Here is a 27,138-nt window from a genome sequence, read left to right as displayed (position 1 = left end):
AAGTTTTAGGAAACACAAGAAACAGTGCAATATTCTGTCTATGGGACTAAAACTCCAAAGTAGTCATACTCTGAGTTTTGTTTCATTAGTTTACCTAGATAGCCTTTTTATCTCCTGCGTATAGTAAAGACTTTTAGTTTAATTGCTTCTCTTTTGTGGGGGTTTTGAAATTTAAGATTTTGGGGAACTACCATGTCTTGGTTTTTGCAGAGGTCACATTTTTGAGTGTGTTATTAATGATCTGTTTGTTTTGAATGTTGGATAGGTGATGCAATGCAACTTGTTAACAGTGAGTAGACTAGAAGAGTTAAAAAGGTCTCCCTTGAATGTTGCCTTTTTTTAAAAAAAAAAAAAAATTACCCAGGACTCTTATATTGTTGTCTCTTCATACAGGCACAGTAACCACTGGAGTGAAATAAAAGCTAGATTTAGGAGATACTTGGAGAAGTTGTAATGGTCTATAACTTTGTGTGTGTATAAACAAGCTGAAATCTCATTAAAGATCATGTCTGTTTGCTGCTTAGTTGGGTGTTGACAGGTTGAAAAGAAAAAAAAAACACCTAAGACACACAACAGTCATTACTAGAAGCTTTTTTCTGATTAATTCTGTGTTAAATATACAAAAATGTATTGGAGAACACACCAGAAAAAAGTGTCTTAAATAGTCCTTTTGAGATTTGGGGGCAGGGCTAAATTTTTCTAATTCTCTCTTAGCTGGATCTATATAATCTCACTCACTTTTCTTCAAGTTGTGATACAAATCCCACTTCTTTCTTTGACCTAGAGCTCAGAGAAGTCTAAACTGTTGCTTCTCAAGGACCAAAATCCCAAATATCAGAACTGTTTAAGAGTGCTTGTAATACTGCCACAAAGCTCATGTGCCAGTTCTATGAAAGTGTTTCTTTTGGGTTCTTTTTGTCTTTTGTTGTTTTTTTATTTGACAGTTTACTTCTGAGCTTACAGATTTACAAAATACTTCCAAGTCATGCATATTATGACTGTTTTAACGTACTGTATACTGCACATAGAATCCTGAAATGTAACTGAAAATCAGGAGGCGCACATTTAACTATCTATTAAAACAAACCCTTCTTGTGTGAAACAATGCTATTCTAATCTTTATGGTGAAAATATGGTTGAAAAACATACAGTGGCAAAGTTTATAGATCAAGAAGGTGATGTTTTCTGTGCATAGTGTATCTGTAGTCTTGCACAGACAATGAAGAGAACTTCAGCTGTAAAGGTGAATGTCCTAGAAAGTTGTGATGTATCTGTATGTACATGTCACACCAGAGGTAGGATAAATACTTTGTTGGCATAGCTGATCATAAGAACTCTTAAACTTACATTTTTCTTTCCTTGCTTTTAAAAATTCTCTTTTGGTTAGAGTTTCTATTCTGAGATTTTTGGCAGGTAATCCAGCAAAGAAACAATTTTGAGAAAGTTGCTTCTTTACCTTGTGCTGATTTGACAATCCAAATCTTCAGCATAATCATATAGTTCTATTAGTTCAATTAAATATACTACTGGAGGGGAAAATCCCCATACCACAACAGCCAGTATGTTTCATCCTGAAGTGGTGTTGATACCTTTGAAGTGTTTGATATAGCTAACAAATCAGAATTCATGTCAATCCATTATTAGTAGTCCCTGAACTTTTGTTTTTAAATGAAGAGTAACTAATGAACAGCTTTACTATATGTGAGTCAAACCTAAGTGCTTATGTAGTGCTCCATCTTTTGCACATATATGGAATATGATTTTAACAGTGGGAGGGCTGTCTGATCCAGTGTTGAGGGATATGCATTGCGAATACCTTCTGAAATACTTGCAAGCATGGATGGAAGACTATCATGATGTGATCAGGGGTTGGAAGCAGAAACAAATGTTAGCATGATTCAAATGTGTTGTACTTGGAAGTAGATTCTGCTGGTGCAGTTTATGTAACAAAAAAATAACAGGTAACTATTCCTACCTATGTTACCTCACCTATTACTTACGTCCCATATACCTGTATTGCCCAATACAAAATTGGCTAATAGTTTTGTTAAGCTTTTTTGTATTTTGTGGATAGCTTACTTTTTTCTTTGCTAATAGGTCCTTCACTGACGAAGGAAAAAAGGCGACATCGATCTCACAAGTTTCTGCGTCTCAGGGTTGGAAAACCCATGAGAAAAACATTCGTTTCTCAAGCAAGTGCATCAATGCAACAGTATGCACAGAGGGATAAAAAACATGAGTACTGGTTTGCTGTTCCACAAGAAAGGTAAGAAGGAGGTAGACTGTAAAACTCAACACTTTCTGATAGGTCTTTGAGCTTTTTTTTTTCTGCACATTAAAAATTTTTCAGCGACTGTGTCTACAAAGCAACGCACAAAAAAAGGGTCAACAACCGAGGATATTGATGATTGGCTTGTGCTTAACACTGGAATGCCTCGTTGCCATAAAGTTTTACTGATTTACTTGAGTTGCTTTAAGGTTCAGCCAATAGCTTCTCATGGTATTGTTTAGGCTTGTCTTTGTATAATAAGAAAGATTTAAGTAGGTGGTGTCTGGTGGCGTAAGTGAGTTTTGCAACCAAGTTTTGTTTTCATTAGCTGTGCTTCCCATTATTTGGAAACTTTCTAAAAATTCTCTCTGCTTAGAGCTGTGAGTTCAGAAGAGCTAGCTGGGGTTCTTTTGTCTTATCTTTATATATGGAACATGAAAATTTTCCAGGAAGTAACTTAAATATACATACTGGAAAAATATCTATATTTGTTGCAGTGATTCAAAGACATGAGATGTCCATGCTCACTCACTGGTAAAGTCTCGCATTCTTACATGATCTTTACTGCTAGGAAACTGTGACTTATTTTCAAGTTGAATATGGTTTTGGGGGCTATTGGAGATTATTACATCCTAGTCAGAAGAGGGAGGGGGGGAGAAGGAAACAACAAAAAACTTATCAGCTGTCATCTTGTATAAATACCTATATGCAATGATCAAGTTGCTTTTCCATGTTTTCTTTTGAGCTGAATGGCATAGAATGTCCAGTTGGGGCACTGCAGTTGAGGACAGATATGGATCATTTGGAGAGAGTCCAGAGGAAAGCAGCAAGACTAATTAATGCCTAGAAAGTGTAACATATAAAGAAAATTAGAAGTAAGTGGGGTTCTTTAATCTAAAGGAGAAAAGGTTGATACAAACATAAAACTCATTTCATACTTTAAAGCTGGCTGCAGCAAGAAAGGCAGTAGTCTTTATGTCCACTGTGAATGGACATGTGTAATAGACTGAAATTGCATCAAAACATTTGAGTTTTCAAACAGTGAGAATTAAGTCTATGCTAGTGAATCACTAACTTGCTTTTAAACATCATCCCTGCCACCCTTAAGTGGTGGAGATTATGGTATTTCTTGAGACAAATGTCTGTCATACTGATTCTGATATAGTTAATCCTGCCTGGGCCAGGTGACTTCTTGGGGTGGTTATATCAGCTCAAACTTGAGTGTTTAATTCCTATCATATTTAATTTGAAAATGTCAAAGTTTCACGTATGGCAATGATGTCTAGGTCAACTGATTAAAATTACTACTGTCTCTTTGGTTCATTTTCCAAGGTAGCAGAGCAGCACTTATCTTCAGCATAAAGCAGAATTTACCATGTATTTTGGAAGAAACACTTCTTAGTTTGCCATCTGTATCTGATCTCCTTGGAAATTACTCCACTGATGAAGGGTTTCTCTTTCTAGCTGCGTGGGGAATTAGTAATCTGTGGCTTTTCCATCCAGTGTGTGTCCTATGTTTTTGTACACGGTCACATGTGGTGGTACTGGGGTGTTTGTTTACTTAGTTCAGTGTTAACCTGGCTGAGTGCTACTCTGCTTTGGTCAAAATATTCCACGTCAATTCAGTTGTCTTTGTCGCCTAGAAGTAAGAAAGAGAAAAAAGTAGAGGTCTGACAAACCTGTATCATTTCAGTGTTCTTATTCTCAAAAGAGAAGTGCCTTACAGTTCCTTAAACATCAAGTTTTATTTACTTTTTTAACTGCTATTACTATACACAATTTCAGGTTCTTAAAAAGTGAAAATTGGTATATTTTTTCTACTTGTAAGACTTTAAAATTGGTACCTCATTCAGAGCATGAGAAGTCTGCAGCTTCTTGTTCTTTGTCATAGAATTTATCTAGCCATATGCATCTGAAATGTTCTGTTTTCTCTTACTGTCAGAAAAAATTGTCTTTTCTTTTTTTAATCAGTGTTATGCAGGATCCTTAGTTTTAACAAGAGGGACTTGAAATAACTGACCCTGTTGTGAGACTGCTATTACATGCCTGTGTGCTGCATCCTTTTAGACATAGAAGCACATGAATGTTATAGCTGCAGTTCTGAAAGACTTTGCTGTTCTGTATTTTCTTGCTGTTCTTCCAGTATTCGGTTTTGTAAGTAGTAAGAAGGGGGTAGGGGGGCAAAAGGCTAAATATTGTTCTTCATGCTAATCCAGCATGCAGAGTCACTGTAGCAAGTATCTTTGAAGAGAGACATAAAGAATATTCAAACCCTTGGGAACCAGAGCCATAAAGCTCTGAAGCTGTCTTTTCCATGATGAAGAGATCCTAGTAGATTCATTGCATGTCCTTTTTCTAAATGCTCCATCTGTGCACCTACAGGAAATACTTAAACAGTATAGACGGACATCTATTAGGATTGTAAATAACTTTCTTCTGCGAATTTGGGCATTATGGTTCTCTAGTTTGGAAGAACATTTGTGGCAGATAACTTAAAAGGAGGCAAATTTGAATCTTGGTATGTACTGCAGTTAGAATAGTCTGTAGTTTCTGATCTAGCTATATATATGCACGCTTCCAGCCGTACCTCTTCATATCGGCAGTAATTCTCCATGTCTGTGTATCTTGGTTACATGTCTTGGGAGTGTTCAGTTCTTATTCAGGGGTGGACAAAACAGATAGGCAGACATTTTTAAATGACAATTTCATTTACGTTTTTAAGTTACTTTAAATAAGATATTTAAAAAATATTAGTGTGGGTTTTTTGTTTCGGAAGTTATTTCAATTGTAAACAGAAGTTTCCAATAGAAGTGCTTGAAGGACTGTACTTGTGTATGAAAACATAGCTAGTTAATTGCCAGCTTGTTTCCTATTTTCCCTCCAGTATCAGCTTCACGTAATTAAAAAGAAAAAAACCCAGCTAACTAGCTTTTTTCAAATGTCTCTTAATATCTAGTAAAACATGAAATAGTAAGTATTTTCACTTTAACCTTAAATACTTCATAATTATTAGGCATGACCCAAAAGATCACAAACTTATCTTGTTTTTCTTCCCTGTATCATTACTTGACTTCTCTAGGACAGATCACTTGTATGTCTTCTTTATCCAGTGGAGTCCAGAGATATATGCAGAAGATACTGGGGAATCTCTTCAGGAACCTGGATTTATAGTGGTGAAAAAAAAGGAAGAGCCTGAAACTAGTGAAGAATCTACTACTGAAGATGCTGCTAAAGAGTGGGAGGTAAGGAAGAACAGTGTCAGTGACTACTTTATTTTAACTATATTCCTATGAATTAATTAAAAAAAATGTTAAATACTTTCCAATAAGAAAAGCAATGTACTTAGTCTGCTTACTATGATCATGACTGCTTAATTTATGCCATCCTAATGCTTTGCTCTAGTTCAGGGCAGCATTTCACAATTACAAGTCACTCTTGTATGAAGTAAATTGTAACTTAAAACTCAGAGTTGAAAGGAATGCAAGTACAGCAAAGAAGTTGGAACTTTGAAGCAGACTTAGTTTTCAGTCCAGTAAACTGACAGTGTTCTGATGTTTATTATTCCTGTTATCTAGAATGTTGAATACTTATTGTAAGCTTCAAAAGAGGGATGAGACAATAAAAAAAGAAAATTAATCTATTAATGACATGTTTTTCCAATAATCCAGTAACTTCTCATTTATAACTTCTTCATACATTAAGATGCTGTTGCATGGATTTTAGTAATGTAATGTAATTGGAACTTTTATTTTCTGTAGTAAACACATTTCTGCCATGTGAATCTGTGTCCACTGTGTTTCTATGGACACATCTTTACATGTCTGCATGGTTTTGTTTTGTATTGTACACACAGTTAAAGCACTTGTAGTCTTGTGCATTCAAGTGTCAGTCAGTCAAAAGTTTGATTCTTGTTATATATATATTGAAGTATCCCATCAGTGCTGTTTAACTTGAGTGTGAGGGCACAATTGCTATCTCTGACTATAAGACTGATTTTTTTTGTTTTTTCTTTTTTCTTTCTCCTCCCTCCTGCCCCACAATAGACAGTGTTGAAGTTAACGACATCCATACTTGTGTTTATATGTAGACTATAAAAGAAATTTTTAAAAACTGTAGTAATCTAACTATGGGTAATAGTTTTCTTCTTAACTCCAAAATTTATAATTGTAGAACTCTGCCTTCAAACTCCTCACTTAGCTGAAGTGTTAGGCTGTGGTTACAAAACAGTATCTATGCAGGTCAGTGATTTTTGCATGGAAAATTTTTGTTTTGAGGCATTGAAATTAGTGTCATAAAAGTATGTCTTTTGAATCTTCATATTTTTAGAGTGTATATATTGTTTGAGTATTTTTACCAGCAGTGTATTTTTGTGTTGAGTCTTGCTCAAAGCATTTATAAGTATTTGATGGGTTTTTTTGCAACATAGGGATCAGTGGCAAGTAATCAGTATTATGGTTTAAGGCACAGTATGTCTGTCTTAGTGAGTGCTTCAGTAACTTTGCATCTTTAATATATTTACAGAATAATGTCCACAGAAAATAACGCAAACTTTTCTTCTGATTAAATGTTAATTTTTAATGAGTAACTTGTGAAAATAGTAGAGGCAGTCCTTTTCCTACATGTATTCAAATCTCTTCAAGTTACTTACTACAGAATGAGGTCATGCCTTCAGCCTTTATTTAGGTCTCCCTTGGAAAAAATTGTAGAAGACATATTTCAAAAACATTGTTATTCCATATATGGTATGTGAAAATTATGTTGTTTGGTTTGCTTAATATTATCAAATAATAGTTTTCTGGATTTAGAATTTGGTGTGATTAGTGAGATGGATAATTCCTTTTAAAAAATGTTATGCAAGTACAAGAAATATGCTAATATGGTCTTCTGTGCATTTTAACTTGACTAATGTGGCTTTTTATGACTGACTTCTAGCACAAATCTGAAAGCTGTTAAAAACTTTTTAATCAGAAATGTTTGACAGTGCCAGATGGTTCAACCTGTGATTACATACAACTGAGTCTTAGTGGCCCTTAGCATATGTGCTAGGAAGTATCAGTACATATAGGGAGTTGTAGCTGTTGCCATACCAACTATTCCCACTGATTTTTGGTCAGTATTTTTGATCAATATACTTCTTTCATTTAACCCAGCAAGTTTTTTTTCTTTGTCAGCTCTTGACCCAGGTGTAATTGAAGGTAGCAGGTGAACACATCATTGAAACCTCTTTGTGGGTATTGGGATGAAAAATAGGCTGCCTTCTTCAGCACATCGTGATGGGAAAACTCAGGGTGGAAAGAAAATGGAAAGCAAAATCTTGATGTACAAATATATCACTAAGAATTGTTGATTGTTGAAAGAGGCAGCTAGTGGAGTGGCTTTCTTTTCAAAAAATGTTCTCTCTGCTGTGCTTGTACAGTATCTTAAAAATGGAGAAACAGGGAAGAGGATTAATGGGTAACCCAGTTATGGTGGTCTGAGACAGCTTTTGCTTCTTTAGTAGTCCTATGTTAACACATTCAGCTGCAGATTTTTATCAGGAGACTTTAAGGAAAGTCCTTAAAGTCCTTTCCTTTAGTGGAAAAGGAATTACGGGAAGAATGAACAAGCAGAAACAAAGAGCAGTAACATGTGAAACAAGTAGTAGGGGTTGGTTTGTAAGTTTATTAAATGGATCAGTGAATAGGACTGGACTCTTAACGTGAACTTAATCTAATTTTTCAGCTGCTTATGCTTTCTTCTTCTACCTGTATACAGAGTAGTCAATTTCCTATCAGCCTTTTCCCTTGAAGCAATCCAGTAGATACAACCTCAACTGACCTAGTGGCAAAGAGATCAAGACTCCTGCCGTCATACCAAACACTAATTTTTACAAATACTGCACTAGATGAAGTGTTCAAAAAAGGAAAATAAAAACCCTACCCACACATCTGGGGAATCCTTCAGCTGATTCTTTTTGTATTATATGCTGCAGTTAATAGATAACTGACTTCAGAAATAACCATGAATCTAACATTACCATCGATAAAAGTGACTAGCTTCATAGTCATTGGTTACTTAGTTCAACACAAACTCTCTGTGGGGTACCTTGTAGCTCCTGTTGCTGATGTTATTCCTCTCTATCTGCCTTCCTGAGATGCTTCTGCCTGTGCCCTTGGCAAAGCTTTCTAAAGGATAATTTTTCTGCTTAAGATCAGTCCATGCTAAAGACTTGTCTCTGGAGTCTACTAGAAATTTGTAGACAATTTTATTTCATTTATTATGTAAGAAATTAAATAGTGTTGCCAGGTTCTTGGCGGTGCTATCCCCATCTATTTTTGTCCGGTATCTCTTCTACCTTCTTGTACTTGTATACCTGGCATACATCAAGAAAGAATGTGGGTTGGGTTGGGTGTGGGGAAGGGGGGTTGGTTTGGTTTTTTTATTGTCCGTACTGAGCCTTGGAGCTATAGAGGTCTATTTATCATGGTATTCATTTTTTTACTTGGTGTAAGTTCAACGGCTTTCTTTATCTGTTAGGTTTCTAAACACTGTTACTTATTAGCGCTATGTGCTGATAAACAAATGCTTTCTCCAAAGCATATTCTGTACTTACATCTAAACGTGGCAGGATTTGACAGCAAGCTGGCAGGTTCTGTTCTGTGGTGCCTTGGAAACAACTTCCATTGGTACTAACCAAACTAATTTTCTTTCCTTTTCAAGTTAGAGTTGTGTGTATAGAAACTAATGACACAGTGTTAAGATAGCTGCTAGATAGCTGCTGATGCATTAACATCATTTTGGTGCCAATTAGTACTACAGATTGAAAGCATTAAGAAGTTGTCACCTGGTGTTGGTAGAGGCATGGTACCACAGTGTTTGAAAGCAAGGGTGGGTCCTGAAGCACTGCTAATCGGGTTGGTCTTATGCTCAAAGAAGTTTTAAGATGAGTGAAAAAGAAAAACTGCTTGAACTCTCCTACGGTTTCCAAATCCTGGTTGAGAAATGAGATTTGAAGTAACACAACTATTACCTGTTTCTGTAAAATAACAGCTATTAGTTTCTTATGTCTGCATAAAAGATTGGTTTTCTAAAAGAGGTGTTGTTGATGTACCCTGTAAAGTATAAATGTTATTCTATTGCATATACATTTTAAAAAATGACAAACACAAAAAAACCCCCAGTAATCAGAGCTGAAACTATGAACCACACCTGGTTATAGAACAACTTGAAGTAAGATTTTAAGTGCTGCCCAGTATGCATTATTTTCTGTAACCTTTCTTGCAAATTCTAACAGTTTTAATGCAGGGAGAAAATCTGCATTCTTTACAAAAAAAAAAAAAAAGTAGGAGTAGGAAGTGAAAGCTTTGTGATTCATCAATCCCAGAAATTCCAATTATCTGGTTATTCTACTACTGTTTTCCTAAAATGGATTGTAAGACTTTGACAGGCTTGTTTCCACTGCTGTTGCTGTACAGGTGGCATTTTGAAGTTGACCATTGGAGGTAAAAGACATGGAAAACAAGTACTCATGTAAAATATCATTAACCATATTGGGGTGTTAAATGAGGCAAATCAACTTTCCACTGAACTTGTGTACTCGTAGAAAGTGCTTATAAGATGAAATATTCTTCTACAGAAATTGACATGCACATGTAAAAAATCAGTTCAAATCTTTAAAGAATCAATTTATTGTATCGGGGAAGAAAGACAACTGAAACTAATTTTCCAAGCAAGGTTTTTAGTTTTAATACTACACACAAAGGAAATGGCTACGCTCTAACAGTTTAACACAGGGAGGAGCGTATTAGAGGGGAAACAATGGAAATAACGACTTGCATAAGAAACTTCAGTGTGTAAAAGAGAAATGATGGAATTTGTGCTTTCCCATGTGAGTTTTAGCATAATTTTTTGCATCTTCTATTTGTATCTAACTAAAGGACTAGTTGGTCTCTTGTGGGGGGGAAGGGGAGAAGAAAAAGAAATTAGAGATCCAGAATACCTTAATTTGCTTATTTAACGTTTCACTTGGTCTGCAAGACTAATTCTCAAAGTTAATGACATTCCTTGAATAATAAAGGGACTCGGTTTGTTGTATTCTATAAGTAGGTAACTTACTTTGATAGGGAGCTGGAAAACAGATCTACTATTATATTGACTGTATGTGTATAAATGAACTTTTTATTTCTGTATGTAATAATGACTTACTGACATGGACCGCTAATCTAGCTTTTAGATTCCAATTGTGAAACTAGAACAATGTAGTACCTTACATACTGTTTTCAGCTGTTAAGTGTCATTATTATCATGCAGTATTGAAAGTACAGGATTTATGGTGATAGATCAGATCTCTGATCATCAGACAGAGTATTAATGCAGAAGAAAAAAATAATTACTGAATGTGGCCACAGCTAAATGTTTCAGAGGTGTTAAAGAAATTTCATCTTGGGCACTTGTGAAGAGAACAGTTAAGGATATCATTTTTTATTTAAGCCCAAAATCTCCTAAGGAAACAGAAGAATTGCTCTGTGCTAAATAATTCTTAATTATTTAAAATGTTGATACTTCCTTCCCTCCTCCTGTTTCCCCCTGTCATTTGATCTTATTCATTGCTATTATTCAGGATTGAGTCATACTTCAGGTCGACATAAATCTAAATATTCATCCACAAGACATTTGAAAACAGGAAATTTGTTGTCTTGGGACCTGCGAGCTGGTCTTAAAGTAGTTGGAAGCTCATCTGCTTTGTTTCCGTTAGCTTGTCAACTGTTTGGAGAATACAGAAAATTAGTTTGATTTAAAGCTTTCTAAAGTTAACTTCCAAAACAAATCATGAGTTAATAGATATTTGCAAGTTACTTTTTCCAGGATTCACTGGGTCATGTTCTGGACTTGCGTTTCATAATTTTTACCTTTTAGTTTTGCATTTTAAATTTCTGTAGAAAATACAACGCTTCCAGAAAGCAGAAGTCTCTTGTAACTCACCTTTGAACTGAATTTCAGTTGGAACTTTTAGACTTGTTCTGAAAGTGTTTCCTAGATCAAGCCATTAGTTGCAAATGAAGTTACGCCTTCCTGAAATGGTATTTGGGTTAGATGCTCAACATTTCAGTGTTAACAAAACAGTAACTTCTGGAGTTTCTTAGAATCCTGTGTCTGCCTATTTGTAGAATCATGAAGGTCAGAAACAGTGATTATGTCTCCTGGTCAGGAAACATCAGAAAAAAGTTTTTCAAGATTGGAGTACTGGATGTAGGTGCTTAAGTTCTTTATTGGATCTGGACTGTAATCTACATTTCTGTATTAAAATAGTCATTTCAGTATGCACTGCTGTCTTAATCAGATTTTTTTCTATAAATTGGTTTCCATTCCCTACTCTATACTTCAGTGCTTGGATACTAGTGAAACTAGTTGTCTCTTTGTTGTGTTCACATTATAAAATGTGGTTTAATCATAATGCTTTATGACAAGCTGGATAATACTGGATCACTAGAGAGAAGAGAAAGCCTGAAAGTTGTAGACTTCTTAAATGAAACTGCACGCAGCGTAAAGAGATGCACCGCAATTAAGAGTCCTCAAAATAAGAATATTTTTCCAATATGTTTTTGAAAGGTCATCACTTTATGATACTACATTGAATATACAAGCTAGATCATTGTTGGCTTTTTACATTGTGCATTGCCTGTTAAGAAATTGGTTGTGTCATTATGCATGTGTTGCTGTGCGTTAACAAGTATGTTTGATAGGCTTTGCTGTTGTGCTGGAGGATGAGTGTCTCTTGAATTTCAGCAGTCGTGCAATACTAGAAATGTTTCTGTCAATTTATTGTGGGTGGAGAGAGACTAATGTCCATTAACATAATGCCAGCGCTCTTTGTAGAGACTGGTAATATTCATTTGTGCTTTTGCAATTAACTCGAGCAAATACTGTACTCTCAACTTCATGCATGGGGTATTTCTTGCTTTGCTCTATTAGTTTTCTCTACTTAATCTATTTGGAATCTGTTTATAACTTGCAAGTGAAAATTCAGATGTTTTCACTACTTGGAGCTGTCCTGTAGGTGGAATCATGAATGTGGAATTGTAATGTTATTTCATGTATCAAATAGAAGTGGGGCAGTCCCTCTGCTAAAAGTCGAAGTGGAATCGCTCAACTAAAAAGCTTGTACTTTTGGGACTCCTAATGGTTTTCAGCTTTTGAAATTCCTGAGGAAAATTTTGTGGATGGAAAAAGCTTCTTTTTTTGCCTTCCCATAAATTGTTGAAAGGAAACAAAGGTTGACTTCTCAAATTAGACTTCCTTTCTTATGGAAACATTATCAGGCAACTAAGCAGCTGTGCCAGTCTGTGTTGTACTAGAGAGACCGCAGGAGGTGGATTTTCATACTGTTTAGAGTGTTGCTTGTAGCCCTAAAGGGGAAAGGGATCAGACCTCAGTTAGCTGTAACGCCATGTTAGCTTCGCCTGCAACAACTTCTACAAAGATCCAGTTATTCTAGAAGAAAAAGTATTAGGTTTGCACAGGAGCCAGTACCTGATTTTTAATTTTTTTTTCTTTAGTTTTTAATTGCATTCTAAATTCAATACTCCTGAACTTGGTACCTTTTTTTTTTTTAAGTCATCTGAAAGGCTCTTTGTGCCAATAGAACTTGTCTGCATTGTATTAAAAACAAACCAGACCTTAATTCCGCTGACTTTTGTATGCCTTTTATCATTAAATTAGGAAACTGCCTGTCTTTAACCTATTGGGGTTCCTTCCCAAGGTACCAATTCAGCATCTAAAGTAGGTGTCTTCCTAATTTTGAAGTTCTTGGCAACTTATACCCTAAAACTATAATACAAGGAGTAAGCATACAGGATGTACATCTTTTATCAGAGCTGTCAAATGCTATTCTAAATTTAAAAATATTTTAAGACTGTAACAGAGTTTATAATGCTAGAGTTGTTTTTTGTCATATTATACTAATGTGTATTGAAATTACGATATTTTAAACACTACTTGAGGCAGCTTTTGTTGTTTTCCTTTGGGCTCTTTGGGAGTTTTTATTATAAACTGTGAAACATGCCTGTGAGATGTAATTAAATAGCAATCTCATCTCTTTAAAAAATACATTCGAACAAGTAGGCTACTGAAAGTGAAACTAATGTCACTGCTCATTGATTTGCTTGGAAACAAACAAATCAATACAACAGCAAAAGAACAAGCTTTCTTTTTGTCAGTCAAAAAAGCAAGTGAGTCAAGAATTGCACTGAGATGCTTGAGTTGCACAAACTGGTTCCTGCAATTTCTGCTTTTCTCAATTTTCAGGGCAACTTCTGAAAATGGGAGTATTAAATTCTGAGAATAATCTTATTTTATGCATATGCCTCATACATAATCTCAGGAGATGCTTGGGGATGCTTATCTTCAGTGCACCACATTTGTGACTTTTCATCACAAAACCTGGTCACCTACATTACTGTTTCACGTGGAATCAACAGCAAGTTCTAAATAAACTGCGTAATTATGCTCCCCCACCCCCAGTATCTCTCCGGGCTAACCTCCCTCCCTTAAGAGGGAAGGAGCAGGGGAAGTAAGTTACTTCTTGCTAAGTAACACTGCTCACAAAGTGTGCATGTTAAATATAGGGACTGTAGAATTCAACATCACAACTTTTCTGTCATTGTGGTATCAGGACGTTGTGTTAGCTACTGGGTGAAACAGAATAATGCAGTCTAATCAAACTGCAAAGATGTTCTTTCACACCCAGCACCCAACCTGCCTACTCAAGTTTAGAGTTATTGTACTTCCTACCCTGTTTCAGGGTTATGACATCTTGTGAGCTGATAAATTAAATCTGGTATGGCATAAGGTATAAACTAGATAGTTGCTTTGGAGTGGAAATAAGACCTTTAAGTTGTACCTTTATTTGTTGGCACTCTCGTTTTTTCCAAAAATCTTGTGATTTTCTGATAAACTCATTACTGAAAGGACTGCACTTCTGCCCTGACTGAGTGTGTGGGGGATTTACCTTGGTTACAAACTAACAATGATAATAACAAGATTATCATTCAATGTAATTAGATACTTTGTTTTGCTCGGTTGTTTCCCTAGCAAGTAGGTGAACGTTCTTAAGTGTTTGCTGCTGCTCTGCACCTATGTTGAGTCTGAGCCGGTATTCCTCTCTAGAACCTTTTTAATTAATAACTTTCATGGCAAGGCGTATATCAATCAAAAGATATGATGTTCTGATTCAAATTAACAGTTCAGTAGTATAAACCATAAATGCAAAAATAGAAAAGGGCAGCTTATTTTATTTATCCTTAATTAAAGGACAGTATACAGTGTCTTGTGTGAAGTTTTTTCTCTGGCTAATAGAAATAAATCTTCCACCAATTTGGGAAAGAGACTGTTAAAGGGCTGGGGTGGAGGTCGGTCACAAAAGAAAGCTTTTGAAATTAAGTCTGCACTGTTTCATGATGATGCTGAGGCTCTCCTGACCTGCTTTCTACCCACCCTCCTCCAGTAGATGCTCCCAGCTGCAGGGCAGCTACCAGCTGGTGGGAGTAGCTGCTGCTGGAAGACTGAACATCAAAACAGACTGGCAGGAGGTCTGCTCTAGAGAGTTACTAGTGCATTTATTCCCACTAAACTTTGAACGTCTAAGTAAAAAAAGTGAATTGTCAGATCTAACAAAGTAGTTTATTGCTGTCTTTTCTTTTGAGCAAACTTGTTAAATATTTTTGAGATTTAGGAGGAGCCAGTTTTATTCTCTCTAGAGAAGCCAAATATTGCCAAGTTGTTTGAATTGTTTAAATGTTGTAGAATAAAAAATTGTGTGATGGCTTAGACCCTTTTCTTCCTCCCCTAGTTTTAGAGAAAGAAGTATATTGGCAAGTGTTAGGGAGGAATTTGGTTTTTTGGGGGTGGGGTGGGAATGATTGATGGGGGAAGACTGCTGAACTAAGGTGTGGGGGAGCTGGTTGTGGGTCTAGATTTTGCTTCGGGGCTTAAAGTTGCATGTCTAGAGACAGGTTTTCTGCATACTCTCAGTTCCTTTCAAATTTGCCAGGTGGGGCAGGAGGAGACTGCAACTTACATAATTTTTAATATTTTTTTATTAATATTGATTGTAATTTTTTCATTTTAAACTATGTTAAGTCTCTCCATTTTTTTGTTCTTGTTTTATCTCAGTATTAGCTTGCTTACTTAAAAAACAAAATCAAATAGACATATAGTGTTGTTTGAATCTTACACCCTTTGACTGTGTATCTAGTGTATTATTGTGTGTGTGTATATATAGTATATTATTGAATTTCCTAAATCCCAGCTTTTAAATGTCCCAGTGACAAAAATGTTCTTACTTACTGTCTTAATAATTCTCCTAAGTTGGAACAAATGAGTTACTGACTCTTGAGAAAGGTTGTAAACTGAGGTGTTCCAGGACAAGTTCTGGTACTAGTTTTCTCTGCTTTGAGCATCTTGGCTTTTAGATTGCAGTGCAACAGCAGGAGCTTTAGTGTTGCAACACTGCCCTGGCCTATTTAATGCTTTTACCCAGCACTCGGAGCACTTGGTGGTTTTGGAGGGGTGGGGGGGGTGGAGGTGGGAAAAGCCTCCATGTGCTACTACAAGGAAATTCTGAAAGGATTGCTGTGCACATTACTGTTGCACGTGCCTGTTCTTTTAAACATTCTTCTTTAAGGAGAAAAAAAAAAAATATGATTCCAAAAATACTTTATTGCTGGGACTAGCATTTAACCCATACAGCAAGTTCAGCTTATAGACAAAAAATGATTCATTTTCTTTTTGTACCTTAAAAAAATAATATATGAAAATGCAGGGAGGCTAACAGTTACTGAATGCTTTAGAACGTTTTGTATAAAAAAAAAAACAAAAAAAAAAAAAAACAAACCAAAAAAAACCCAAAAAAAACTTCACTGACCACCTTTTTAATTGGTTGTGGACTCTAAGGCTGACAGGCTTTATGTGCAGCTGTCAACTAAGACAAACTTATTTTAATATTGGGTGCAAATTTGTTGCCATTATTCATAAACAAGTTCTAATTATAGTGTAACAGAATATTGCAAGCAGTCCTTGGGGATTTTTTTGTGTTGTTCAGTATTGTGTAAGAAAAATTGTTCTGTATCTTTAAATACTTTAGCCTTTTTAACAAACTACTCCTCTGCAACCACACTTGAATACAGGAAACCTTTATTCTTCTGTATCGTCATCATTTGCGATACATCCCCCTACTGTACACTCGTTCATTTGTTCCCTGCCACGTCAGTCAAATGTGTGTGTCTAGCAAACTATCCTGTCACCATCGTGGGCTTCTGCCTGTGCCTGGAACTGACAGCAGGTACAGAGAATGCTTTCAAACAGCTTTGAATGATTGTTTTTTTTCCAATTTCTTTTTTTAGTCTCGTTTTATTTTTAGAAGGGAAATGTCTCGTCTGTGGTATGGGAAGAAGGGAAGAAAGCACCAGCCAGTAAATCATAAATATGCTCTGGTAATTTTCAGTGCAGTATGTTCATGTCTGTTATTGCTTTCTTGTGATGTTGTGGTGCAGAGACAGTTTCTGGAAGTTTAAATTTTGGATGTGTAAACAGGATGCTAAGTCACAAATTTTCATTACTTTTAGGTACATAACCTAATTGCTGGTACTCCACTGGCATTAGATGAAGAGAAGCTACTTTGAGCACTGAGTGTAGCATTTTTAGGGTGATTTGTTTGTTGTTTTGGGTCCCCCCCCCCCCCCCCCTTAGCATATTGCATTTGTTCAACAAAAAATGTGATTTATAGCTAAATACTGTGAACAACTGTTTAATTGGCATTTAATTACGCCAGTGTAAACCTCCTGAGTTACCACTTGATTATACCTTCTTATAAGTCATTCAACCATATGAAGGTCTGATAATTCTTCCAAACTGATGGAGATGAATATGCTGTAGTCCCACTCTAGCATTTGTAATGAAGCAGGAGACCAGTACCACAATTTTTGCTGTTTGATTTATGAAAGTAACTGTGCTGTTTTTTTCAGTGTTGTTTTCCCCCAAAAGACTTGCATTTGTGGTAGTATGTAAAGGAAGTGGAAGTCTCAGAGAGACTTGCAAAACAATAACATCTTGGGGGTAGGAAGGAAGTGATCTTGAAAATATACTTGTTGTGCTTGTACCAGCTGGTAGATTGGAAGATATTTTTCATTCAGACTCTGCCTGTGACAGGCTTTTTATCATTTAAGAGTTATAGGTCTCCGGGTTTGGGTGCATACTTCTTTCAGAGGTGCTTTTGACTTGTTTTTATTTTGATCTTTATTTGTAGTCAGCTTACTTGCAAAATATGAAGTTATCATGTGGCAACAGCTGGTTCTGTAAACACTTGTTCCTAACAAACAACATATTTGTGACATAATAGGCTTTTAATTTTCCTCTTTGGCAATGGAATGTAGAATGGAAATGAAATTCCTAAATTAACTCAAATGTAACTTGAGCATATCCTGCAGCACTGTAAAAGGTATCTGAAGTTTACTCAGAATGTGTTCTTCAAAATATATACATATATATATATATGCAGATATATAGCTATATCTTGCCCAGCTAATAAAAAGGTAGTTGTATCCCTTGTTACAATTATTTCCTTCGGTCCAACACTTCATTTTAACCAGAGTCCAACTACACTAATAAATCGCATTAGTTATTGGCTTTTAAGGAGACATTGAACTGAAGAAGACTGTATGAGAATCCTCTTTCCGCAAGAGAGGTAGAGAATAGGTATTTTAATATATAAAAACAAGTCAAATCAGAAAAAAAGAATATAGAAGTATCTACAGATGGCAATATTTTTTTAAATGTTACTATGTTAACAAGACATGTCTATTCTTCAAGTTGGGTCTTTTCCTTCCATGAATGATCATAAAGCTAATGAGCAAGTGGAGCCTTCTTAGAGAAAAGAGGGAAAGGGTATTGGTACCATTACTTCTGTGTTATGCAAGATGAAGTGGGATGCATACTGAAAAGACTGGCAGCTTATATGAAGTACAGGGGTTTGACTAAATGGTCCATTAGTGCTTTTGGATGAAAACCCATCTGACATGAAATAACGTATTTGCTGGGTCAAATGGAGTGATACTATGAAACAAGAATGCTTTCCTGAAGCAACTATGTCACCCTGGATTGTTTACCTGAAAAGCATTTATTTTTGTAGTGATAAATTTGGGCTGAGCATTGTAGGAGTTCAATGTTTTCCCAGGATAAGCGTTCAAAATTTTGTTGACTAATCAACACATTATGCTCCCCCTTCAAAAATACAGTAATGTTTGTTTCCCACTTTTTTGGTAAATCTGTTTGGTATTTACTGTGTCTCTTTACTGGCATGTCTTTTGTTTACAGTACAATAAGTTTCTAGAATGTCAAAAATGCAGGCAGCCATTCTTTCTGTCAAAGCACTTTAGACAAAAGACATCAGGCAATCAAAGAGAACAAAAGGTGATTGCTGCCTTTGGGAATACTTGTCCAAATGCTTTGTAAAACTTCCATAGGCAGCATATCCAAAGGGGACAAAACCAACAGAACCTTACCTTTGGCTTTTATATTCTTAAGATACTATTCAAAGGAAATTAAAGTGGTGTCGGTTTTAATAGCTTGAATGATTTGAGACTTGCACAACTTCTGTAGTTCTTGATTTAATGGTTAACTGTAGTTGTTAGGCTAATGGCTGTATTCTTTGGCTATTATGGAGGTATAATAGGGGCTTACATTTGAAAGATGAGAATTTAGTACTTAATCCGTGTGTACGTCAGAACTGCAAGGTTGCATCAATCAGACAATACTGCTACAAAGACCTTTTTACAGTCAGCTTTCCACACTGATTTTGGTTTGGAGTAATAGAGTGAACTGATGAACTGAGACTCTTCAAAACAAAAAATGCAGAGTGTAATCCAGTACTCTTACACTGGTCACTGAGCCTAGGACCTTTCCTCAATGACAGATATTTGCCATAACAACTGTCCTAAATACTTACGGGGTTTATGCATCATACCTTGACTGATCTTCCATTTAATTATGTTATTTCTGTTTTTAATAATTGTGAAATATTAGGCCTCACTACAAATGCAAAGTATGGTAGCAGATGAACATTTGGGAAAGTGGATTATAGATTGAAAGAAAACAAATGAGTAGAAGCTTAGATTTTCTCTGTCAACAGTTTTTAATGATCTGTGCAATCTGACGTTGATCCTTTTTCTGATTTAAGATACAAACGTTTCTATACTGGGCTGTAATTCAATTACCTGCTTTAAATATGTGCAGCATTTTCTTTTCATATGTGAGAGGATCTCTGTGTGGCACTATCAGAAGTGAGATGTAACCTTTCTCAGCCTGCCTTCTGGATTGGCTGCTTGAGGCTAGGCACCAGGTGCTATGTTTTCAGCGACTGAACCTCTGGTTTCTCTGCTTGCTCGTGCTGAAACTTACTTAAATTGGTTTGCAAGAGAGCTGGGTTTTATTGGTAATGTTGCTACAGATCTTTTTTTTTTTTCTTTGGACAAAGTGAGTGAAATCACCTGACCTGCCTCTGTAAGGAAGTAACTTTCATAAATCTAATTCTTAGTTCTTTGCACAGACATCCTAAACTTTGTTTAATGTTTGCCCATGTTAAATTTAGTTTTCTTGCAGGTGTTATTACATCTCTCAAATTAAGGATTTCTCGTATCTTGAAAAAAATAGCTTGTTATAAAGGTTTCCAGGCTCTGTATACTTTGTGTGCTACAGGCTTTGATTGCTTTCATCTCAAGTTCATTTATTAATTCTGGTTATTGCAGATATTTTAATTTATCTTCACTATATGTTAATTATGGCTTGGCACAGTTGCTGTGGGCTTAGGGCACTTCCAGGCAGATTCTTAACAGTCCATCCTGCAGAAGAGCTGTGCAGGCAGTATGGATCACAGGGAGATTGTTGCTGTCATGTATTGTACTCAGCTCTTCTGTCCCTGCTCTGGAAAACATAGTGGTCTGCAGAACAGTTCAGAAGGCCAGTTTTAAAGATGTTGAAAGAGAGAAAGAACTGCTGTGCCAGCCAACCCAGGGGACTGCTGTGATTCTCCAGTCCCTTTCCTCTGCTTAAAATGGATAGCTCCTGTACCTTCTCTTCCTTGTCACCAGTAGAGTGACAGGGAGATGAGTTGGCTGAAAACAGCAAGAGGCAGAAAATGGTAAGCTTTGTAGGCATGCTTGTTAAAAATTAACCAAATTAAATTAGTCTTAGTTTTTTCAGAATGATACCTTGCAACTGTCTAAGGTGGTAAACCTCATGTATAAATGCATTATTGTAACGTAACCAGTATGTCCCAAATAATAGTATTTATGATGGAGAAGATTGCTTCTTCAAAATTATTTCTTTCAAGTAATGTCTAACGTTTTGGGAGGAAACTAAATTTGTCTGGAAAAAAAAAGTTACTGTTTCTCTTAAAATAGTCTTAACAGCATTCAGTTCAGAAGTGTACCCTTTATTTTTTGTTGGAGGATATTTACAGCCCTTAAAAAGAGACTGACCTATTCTCCCCCCTCCCCATTTACTGATGAATTGGGGATGGACTGATATCGTGGAGTGACTTTGTAAATGGCTGCATAAAATTATGATGGCATTTATTTTTTTTTCAATTAAATGTCCTGGAAAGGTGAGACTTTGACTCTCAAGAAATAATACTGATGAAGCTTGAAGTTCACCAGATTTTACACAGATGTATTAATATTCAAAATAAAATTGTTCAGCTTTCATTTTTGTTAAATATTTGAGTCTTATTTCATATTTACAGTTAATGAGGGTATAGATAAGTTATGCTGAAGAGAACAGTTTATACCATTATGCTTTCTTCATTCTTATCTTTCAGAAGCACTGTTCAGCTCTGATAAGACCCTCCCTTTCTCTAAGGAGACAGAGTTAACAAGTAGCTGAAACTGAAAGTTTAGCTGTGCTTGATTTGAGGGCAGCACTTACACCACCCTGTTAGCGAACACGCATTATGTGCATGTGTGTTGGCCGCTTGTGGCTGTGTTAAACTGGGAGGAATGCCTCACCGGTGTAAGCAGTTTTCATGTTTATAGCTGTGTATAGCAGATTTGATATAACCAGTGGCTGAAAGGGCTGATGTGTCACCATCTGCATGGCTAACTGTCCACTGCTCACTGTGTATGCCAGTGTAGCTTGTAAGAGTTATATACTCTGACATACTTTCAGAAAAACAAAGTTTAGAAACATGAGTTTCTCCAAAAGGAGAATCCTAAGCCTCTTGATAAGTTGACTCATTTGTAAGCAAATGCTCAATTTGACTCACTGCATTAAATATTAAAGCTGTTGTGTGTTCTGCTAAGTAGTTAACTGACCTGTACAAGTTGTGGAGTCAAGCTGAAAGGCATTCGCAGTACAAGAGTCATAAAACTCATTCCATGTTTTCTCATCAACGTTGCTATTATGAATAGAGCAGATAGTATTAGATCTGTAAGGGTATTAAGTATTAGATTTCTGAGGGCCATGAGATGATCAGAGGGCTGGAGCACCTTTCCTATGAAGACAGGCTGAGAGAGCTGGGGTTTTTCAGCCTGGAGAAGAGAAGGGTCTGGGGAGACCTTCAGGTACCTAAAGAGGTCCTACAAGAAAGCTGGAGAGGGACTTACTACAAGGGTCTTCAGTGATAAGACAGGGGGTCATGGTTTTAAACTGAAAGAGCATAGGTTTAGATTAGAAATTAGGAAGAAATTCTTTGCGAGGGTGGTGAGACAATGGAAGAGGTTGCCCTAAGAAGTTGTGGCTGCCCCATACCTGGGAGTGTTCCAGGCCAGGTTGTATGGGGCTGTGAACAACCTGATCTAGTGGAAGGTGACCCTGGCCATGGCTGGGTCATGATCATTAAAGATGATCTTTAAGGTCCCTTCCAACCCAAATCATTCTGATTCTGTGATATATACCATGTAATGCCAAACTTTATTAGCCCTTGGAATTGTCCTGTGGTAGATTGTTCCAAGTTCCTAAGCAGAATCATTTTTGCCCTGAAGCACGCTAATCTGGCTATACATGTTATTTGTCTCTGTCTATTCCAACCAGTGCTTAGACTTAGAATAAAAGTTGTAGCTGTTCTTTGTTCCTCCTGCATTCTTTTTGAAGCAGAAAGGAGCCAGAGAGAACAGAGGGTCCTTCAAGAACACTTCCCGATCCTGAAAAGGTAGCTTTGTGTGTCAAGGAAATGCATGCCAGTACAGCATAGTGAATAGAGCGCAGTAAATAAAGCACATAGCACAGTCATACAGGCCTGCACTTTAATCCTGGGCAGAATACTTAGATTGCTATAGTTCTGAGCGATTTGGAAATTTCTGTGTGAGGGCATGGACTGTGTTGGAATTTGGAAAGCCTTGTCCTATACTTTAAGGACTTAAATGCAAGACTTTGTCCAGATCGGTTCAGGACTTTGCTCAGTCAAACTTTGAAAGCCTCCAAGGATGAAGATTCTACAGCATCCCTGGGAAGCTTTTTCCGGTCCTTAACTATTGTTAACATCAACCCTCTGAGCCCAGTGGTCCCACCGGTTTTTCAGCCTTGTTCTTCATGTATTTGATACGTAACTGGTTTGATTGCAAGGCTGCTATAGGATAGAATCAAAAGCCTTGATGAAACACAAATAAATGGCATCCACTGCTACCTGCCCAAAAATGAGAGAAGTGTTACTACAAAGAAATACTCTGTACTGAAAACACAGTCCAATATGACACATACAAAACCTGTATGTCTTTCAGGAATGAAAGACCTTGCTTTCCAGATCTCTTAATACCCTATGAAAAACTAATGAAGTTCTGTGTTTAAGAATGAAAGCTCAAAGTGGAATAAGGTAGAAAGTAGCTCCTGAAATGATCAGGAGACCAGACAGCTGATGTACGGATAGGGGGCAAGGGAAGAAAATAATAGGTGTATTTAGCTTGGTGAAATAGACTAGAGGATTAATATCATATAAGGAAGCAAAATGAAGAAATCTTGATAGAAGAGGAAACACAGCATAAGCAGACTATGAATTAAACCAGGTTATAAAACAGAATAAACTTCTCACTAATACTGCTGTTTCAAAACAGCTCCCTTAAGACTGGCAGGGACAAAATGCTAGCTGTTTTCAAGATATGTCTCAATCAGTTCCTGAATTAAGTTGCAGAAGGTAGCTATTAGTAGGCTTAGACATACATAACTTCAGGATTCTGTTGCTCATTTAATCCTCAAGTACATAATCTTGTCCACTGCAAGGCAAAAGTAAAACATGTTGACTTAAACCATCAGCATTTTATAGGTGGTCAGGTACAGTAGCTGTTGCGGTATCATAATGTATTAAGTGTATTAAAGCCTGGTTTGGTGATGAGTGGGTAACTTTGAGATAATTTGTCTTGAGGTTTACTCACGGAATTTGGTATGCATTGTATACTTACCATAAGCAGTGGGTTTGAAAGGGGGGATTCCTTGCCTTTAATTTTTCCATTAATAGTTCGACAGTCTATGACATGCTATTTATGGGTTTGTCACTGCATGCTAATGGTCTGCCACAATGCAGGCTTTTGTTCACAAAACAAATGTAAAGATGTAATGTGATGGTGTGCAACAGGCTCAGTATACCTAAGAGGAGTTATTGTGTACATACTTGGATAAGTATTCATGTTTGTCTCGGGTAAGAAATTTATCTAAATACCTTGTGCACACTTTCATGAGGGTTGCAAGCACCCCTATGGCATATGAAAAGGTGTGTCAGATCTTGATCACTGAGCAAAGGGGTTGATAAGCAGTTCCCAGGTGCAGAATGGTGGTAGAATATGCATTTTTGACAAGTTGAAAGCAAGAGGGCATCGGCTATAGAATTGTCTGCATTGCAGTATGTGAAATAGCAACTATATAATGGTGTGGGGGATTGATTCCCCATGCCAGAATCTCCTTATGTAACCACTCATTTATGGCCCATTGTAAGTTAACTACTGCCTCTCGTGTAAGGGGCTGAACTTAAAGAAGCAACAAGGGTCAAGGGTCCAGTCCTCACATTGTTGCGTTTTCAGGGTTACATTCATAAGGTGTTGGTATAAACGATGTAATTTGCAATGAACTGTCATAGCAAATAAAAAGGACAAAACTGCACTACCACTTATATGCTTGAGTGGGATACTGCTAAAGCTTTATGTATAGCTGCTTGATTCTGAAAATGCACAAACCAATACAACTTCCAACAACGTTCTTGATATTTTTTAAGAGAATAGTAGAAAATGGTGGAAACAAATTGCGTGCTAGTAATTACTGATTATTCAGTAATAAAACTGGATGTCACAAGTATTCCTTTTTCCTTGCTTTGCAGCTGCATAGGGTAAAGTGAACCATCGCTGCTCAAGAGCCAGTAATGCATGACTGTGGGCTCTGTACTCAGGACAGTGGCGAGTATCTGGCCAAACTCCTTGTAGTAGGGGCAGGTAGATGGGGAGCTGCTGGACTTGTGGTTATCTTCCTTTGCGCTGTGGTAGGCTCTAGAAGTTTTTAATACACTCTTACTACATGGGACATCCATTTAATCTCTCCACCAGCTGTTTTAAGATGCTTTTATATGAATGATGATTTTGAGTCATTCTCAAAATCACATTATTGCTGTAGTTACATCAAAATGACTGTTGTAGTCCTTTAGCCAGCTTGTTGCACCAGAGCAGCATGTTCCAGACCTTTCTGGCTAAAGGCTTTCTGGCTGTATATGTCCTGCCAAAGTGGAGGTGCCATTTGGAGTGAATGCGTTGACAGATGAGCAGCTCCTGAAGCTTTGGAGGTGAATAGAATGTCCAGGATAAAGATACTGTGAGGTAATACTGGGGAGTTACTAAACTTTAGTCCTGCTACATTGTCTTTAACAGTTACCTTCACTGCCAGATAGAAGAGTCAAAATCTACTGAGAAGCCTGAGGTTTGCTTCTAGTCTTTATTCAGGAAAGCAACCCAGGTTCATAGAACTCATTAATCTGGGTATAAAGAGTGTTTGAGAGGACTTTCGTCTGAAGAGTTTGGGTTAAGGCATGCAATTCAGATTGACTTCTAATTTAGCATCCCGATACTGGTAACTTTATGCGCTTCTATATCAGCTCTATATTCATCCTAGAGCAGTGAGATATATCTGTCTGCTAGTGCCATTAGTGTTTAATATGTAATTTTGCTGTGTCTACTCATTTGTCTAAGATCACCCACATGTGCATTGTCCTTGCAGGAGCAAACATCTTGTAGTACTTCTTGTTTGTTTGTTATCATCGCACATTTTCCCTTCATTACTCTTCCACTTTTTTCTTTCTTATCTTTTTACTTTTCTTCAACTGTCAGTGGAATTATTGTCTTCCTGTCTCCATATTCAGGTAGTGTCAGTGGCTGAGTATCACCGCAGGATCGATGCTCTAAATAGCGAAGAACTGCGCACACTCTGCAGACGTCTCCAGGTGCCCTCTTCAGTAGTTTAAATCCCATCTCCAGATACTAAAACATCTTTCTTTGTAGTGTCTTTGATCAGGGCAAGTCCCGCACCCGGGTTTGTCTTGTCTACAGCACTACAAGGATCCAGCAGAAAATTCCTTTGGTTTGGACATATATTTAACTGTGCAATGCTATGATGGAATCGGTAATTTTTTGATGGAATTATTACTTCCACATTTTTCAAACAGGAATTTTCTGTCAGAATTTGAAAATTTGTTCTTAGTACTGCTTGACTTGGAGTGATGTGTTTTAACTTCCACTTCAGACTGGTGTGTTGTGTTAGGTAGAAGTTTTCCTAAAAAGAATGCAAAACAGGTGAAGGATCCAAAACCTTGTTGCATAGGTGTTTAATTTCATATAGGAATCTTTCATCAAGAATCTCACAGTACTTAGCAAGTATGAAGATTCACAACTTCTGTGGAATAGGTAAGTATTTTTCCTGTTACACAAGCAGGTAACTGAGGCAGTTCAGCACAGCTGAGGGGCACAGACATCGAGCTGGTAATGGAACTGTCAGTTTCAAAAATGGTACTTTGGAAACAGTATTTTGGTTTGGATTTCTGAAGGTTTACTGATACAGACTTAAACCTCTATTTGCATTCTCTTTAGGTGTTTCTTAGTTCTTTGACATTTATAAAACTGTTAGTTACTATCTATGTCATACATAACTTACTGGTGGAAAGCTTCTAAGGAGTTGTAAGCTATGTATTGAGTATTTTGTTTTCCTGTAGTAACTGTCTGCTGGAACTGTAAAAAAGTTTCAATTCTGTTTTTTTTTACTTTGATCTTGAATTTTTTCACCTATTATGTAATAATACATAAACATTTTCTTAGCTCTCTTATTTCTGTTTATTTAATATTCAGTAATTTAAGTACTTTGCAACCATACCACTTACTAACATTTTATAGATCAATAATGAGCATGAACCCAAAAGCTGCACTTGTAGTTCTATAGTAAAATTGGAAAATTTGGGAAAAAAAAACCTTTCGTTCCCACTTGAGAGCAAAACAGTTCTGTTTCTGGCAAGTGGTGATGGACAATCCTTGTATTAATATCCTGGAATTGTAAGAGCTTTTTCCAAATGTCTTGCCCCTGGAATGCCCAAACTCAAGGTTTAGGCCAACTTGAAAAATCTGATGTGATGGACTAGAGTCTATAAAATCTGTGCTCTGAGGCCTTTTGAGAGTTTGTGATGTAGGCTGCATGGCAGTTACTGACCTCAGAAGCCCCTGGAATCTCACTACAGGTCGGTTAGCTCTGTCAAAAGTTAAGCGGGAAATTGATTTGCCAGTTTCAAATCTACAGTGCATTCTGTCAAGCAGATACCTTTGAACGGATATGTGTCTTTGTCTGCTTCTACAAAGCAGTGTTGTTCCTAGAAGACAGTTGTTTTACTG

The 27,138-nt window shown here is 36.8% G+C and overlaps 1 protein-coding gene across 9 annotated transcripts in view; it reads left to right on the top strand.

Moving 5' to 3' along the window:
• OXR1 (oxidation resistance 1) overlaps positions 1–27,138 on the top strand; it is a 290,254-nt gene that overhangs the window by 251,793 nt on the left and 11,323 nt on the right. For 5 of the 9 annotated variants that reach the window (XM_055799409.1, XM_055799405.1, XM_055799408.1 and 2 more), the window contains 3 exons: positions 2,098–2,266; positions 5,349–5,511; positions 25,626–25,706. In XM_055799409.1, coding sequence (XP_055655384.1) covers positions 2,098–2,266; positions 5,349–5,511; positions 25,626–25,706 — 413 coding nt within the window. Of the gene's footprint in view, positions 1–2,097; positions 2,267–5,348; positions 5,512–16,567; positions 16,738–25,625; positions 25,707–27,138 lie in introns of those variants that run through there. The other 4 variants (XM_055799406.1, XM_055799410.1, XM_005230972.4 and 1 more) reach the window with 3 other exon arrangements.

This window comes from Falco peregrinus, chromosome 3, assembly GCF_023634155.1.
Source record: "Falco peregrinus isolate bFalPer1 chromosome 3, bFalPer1.pri, whole genome shotgun sequence".
NCBI lineage: Eukaryota > Metazoa > Chordata > Aves > Falconiformes > Falconidae > Falco > Falco peregrinus.
This window is presented reverse-complemented; position numbering and strand designations above follow the sequence as displayed.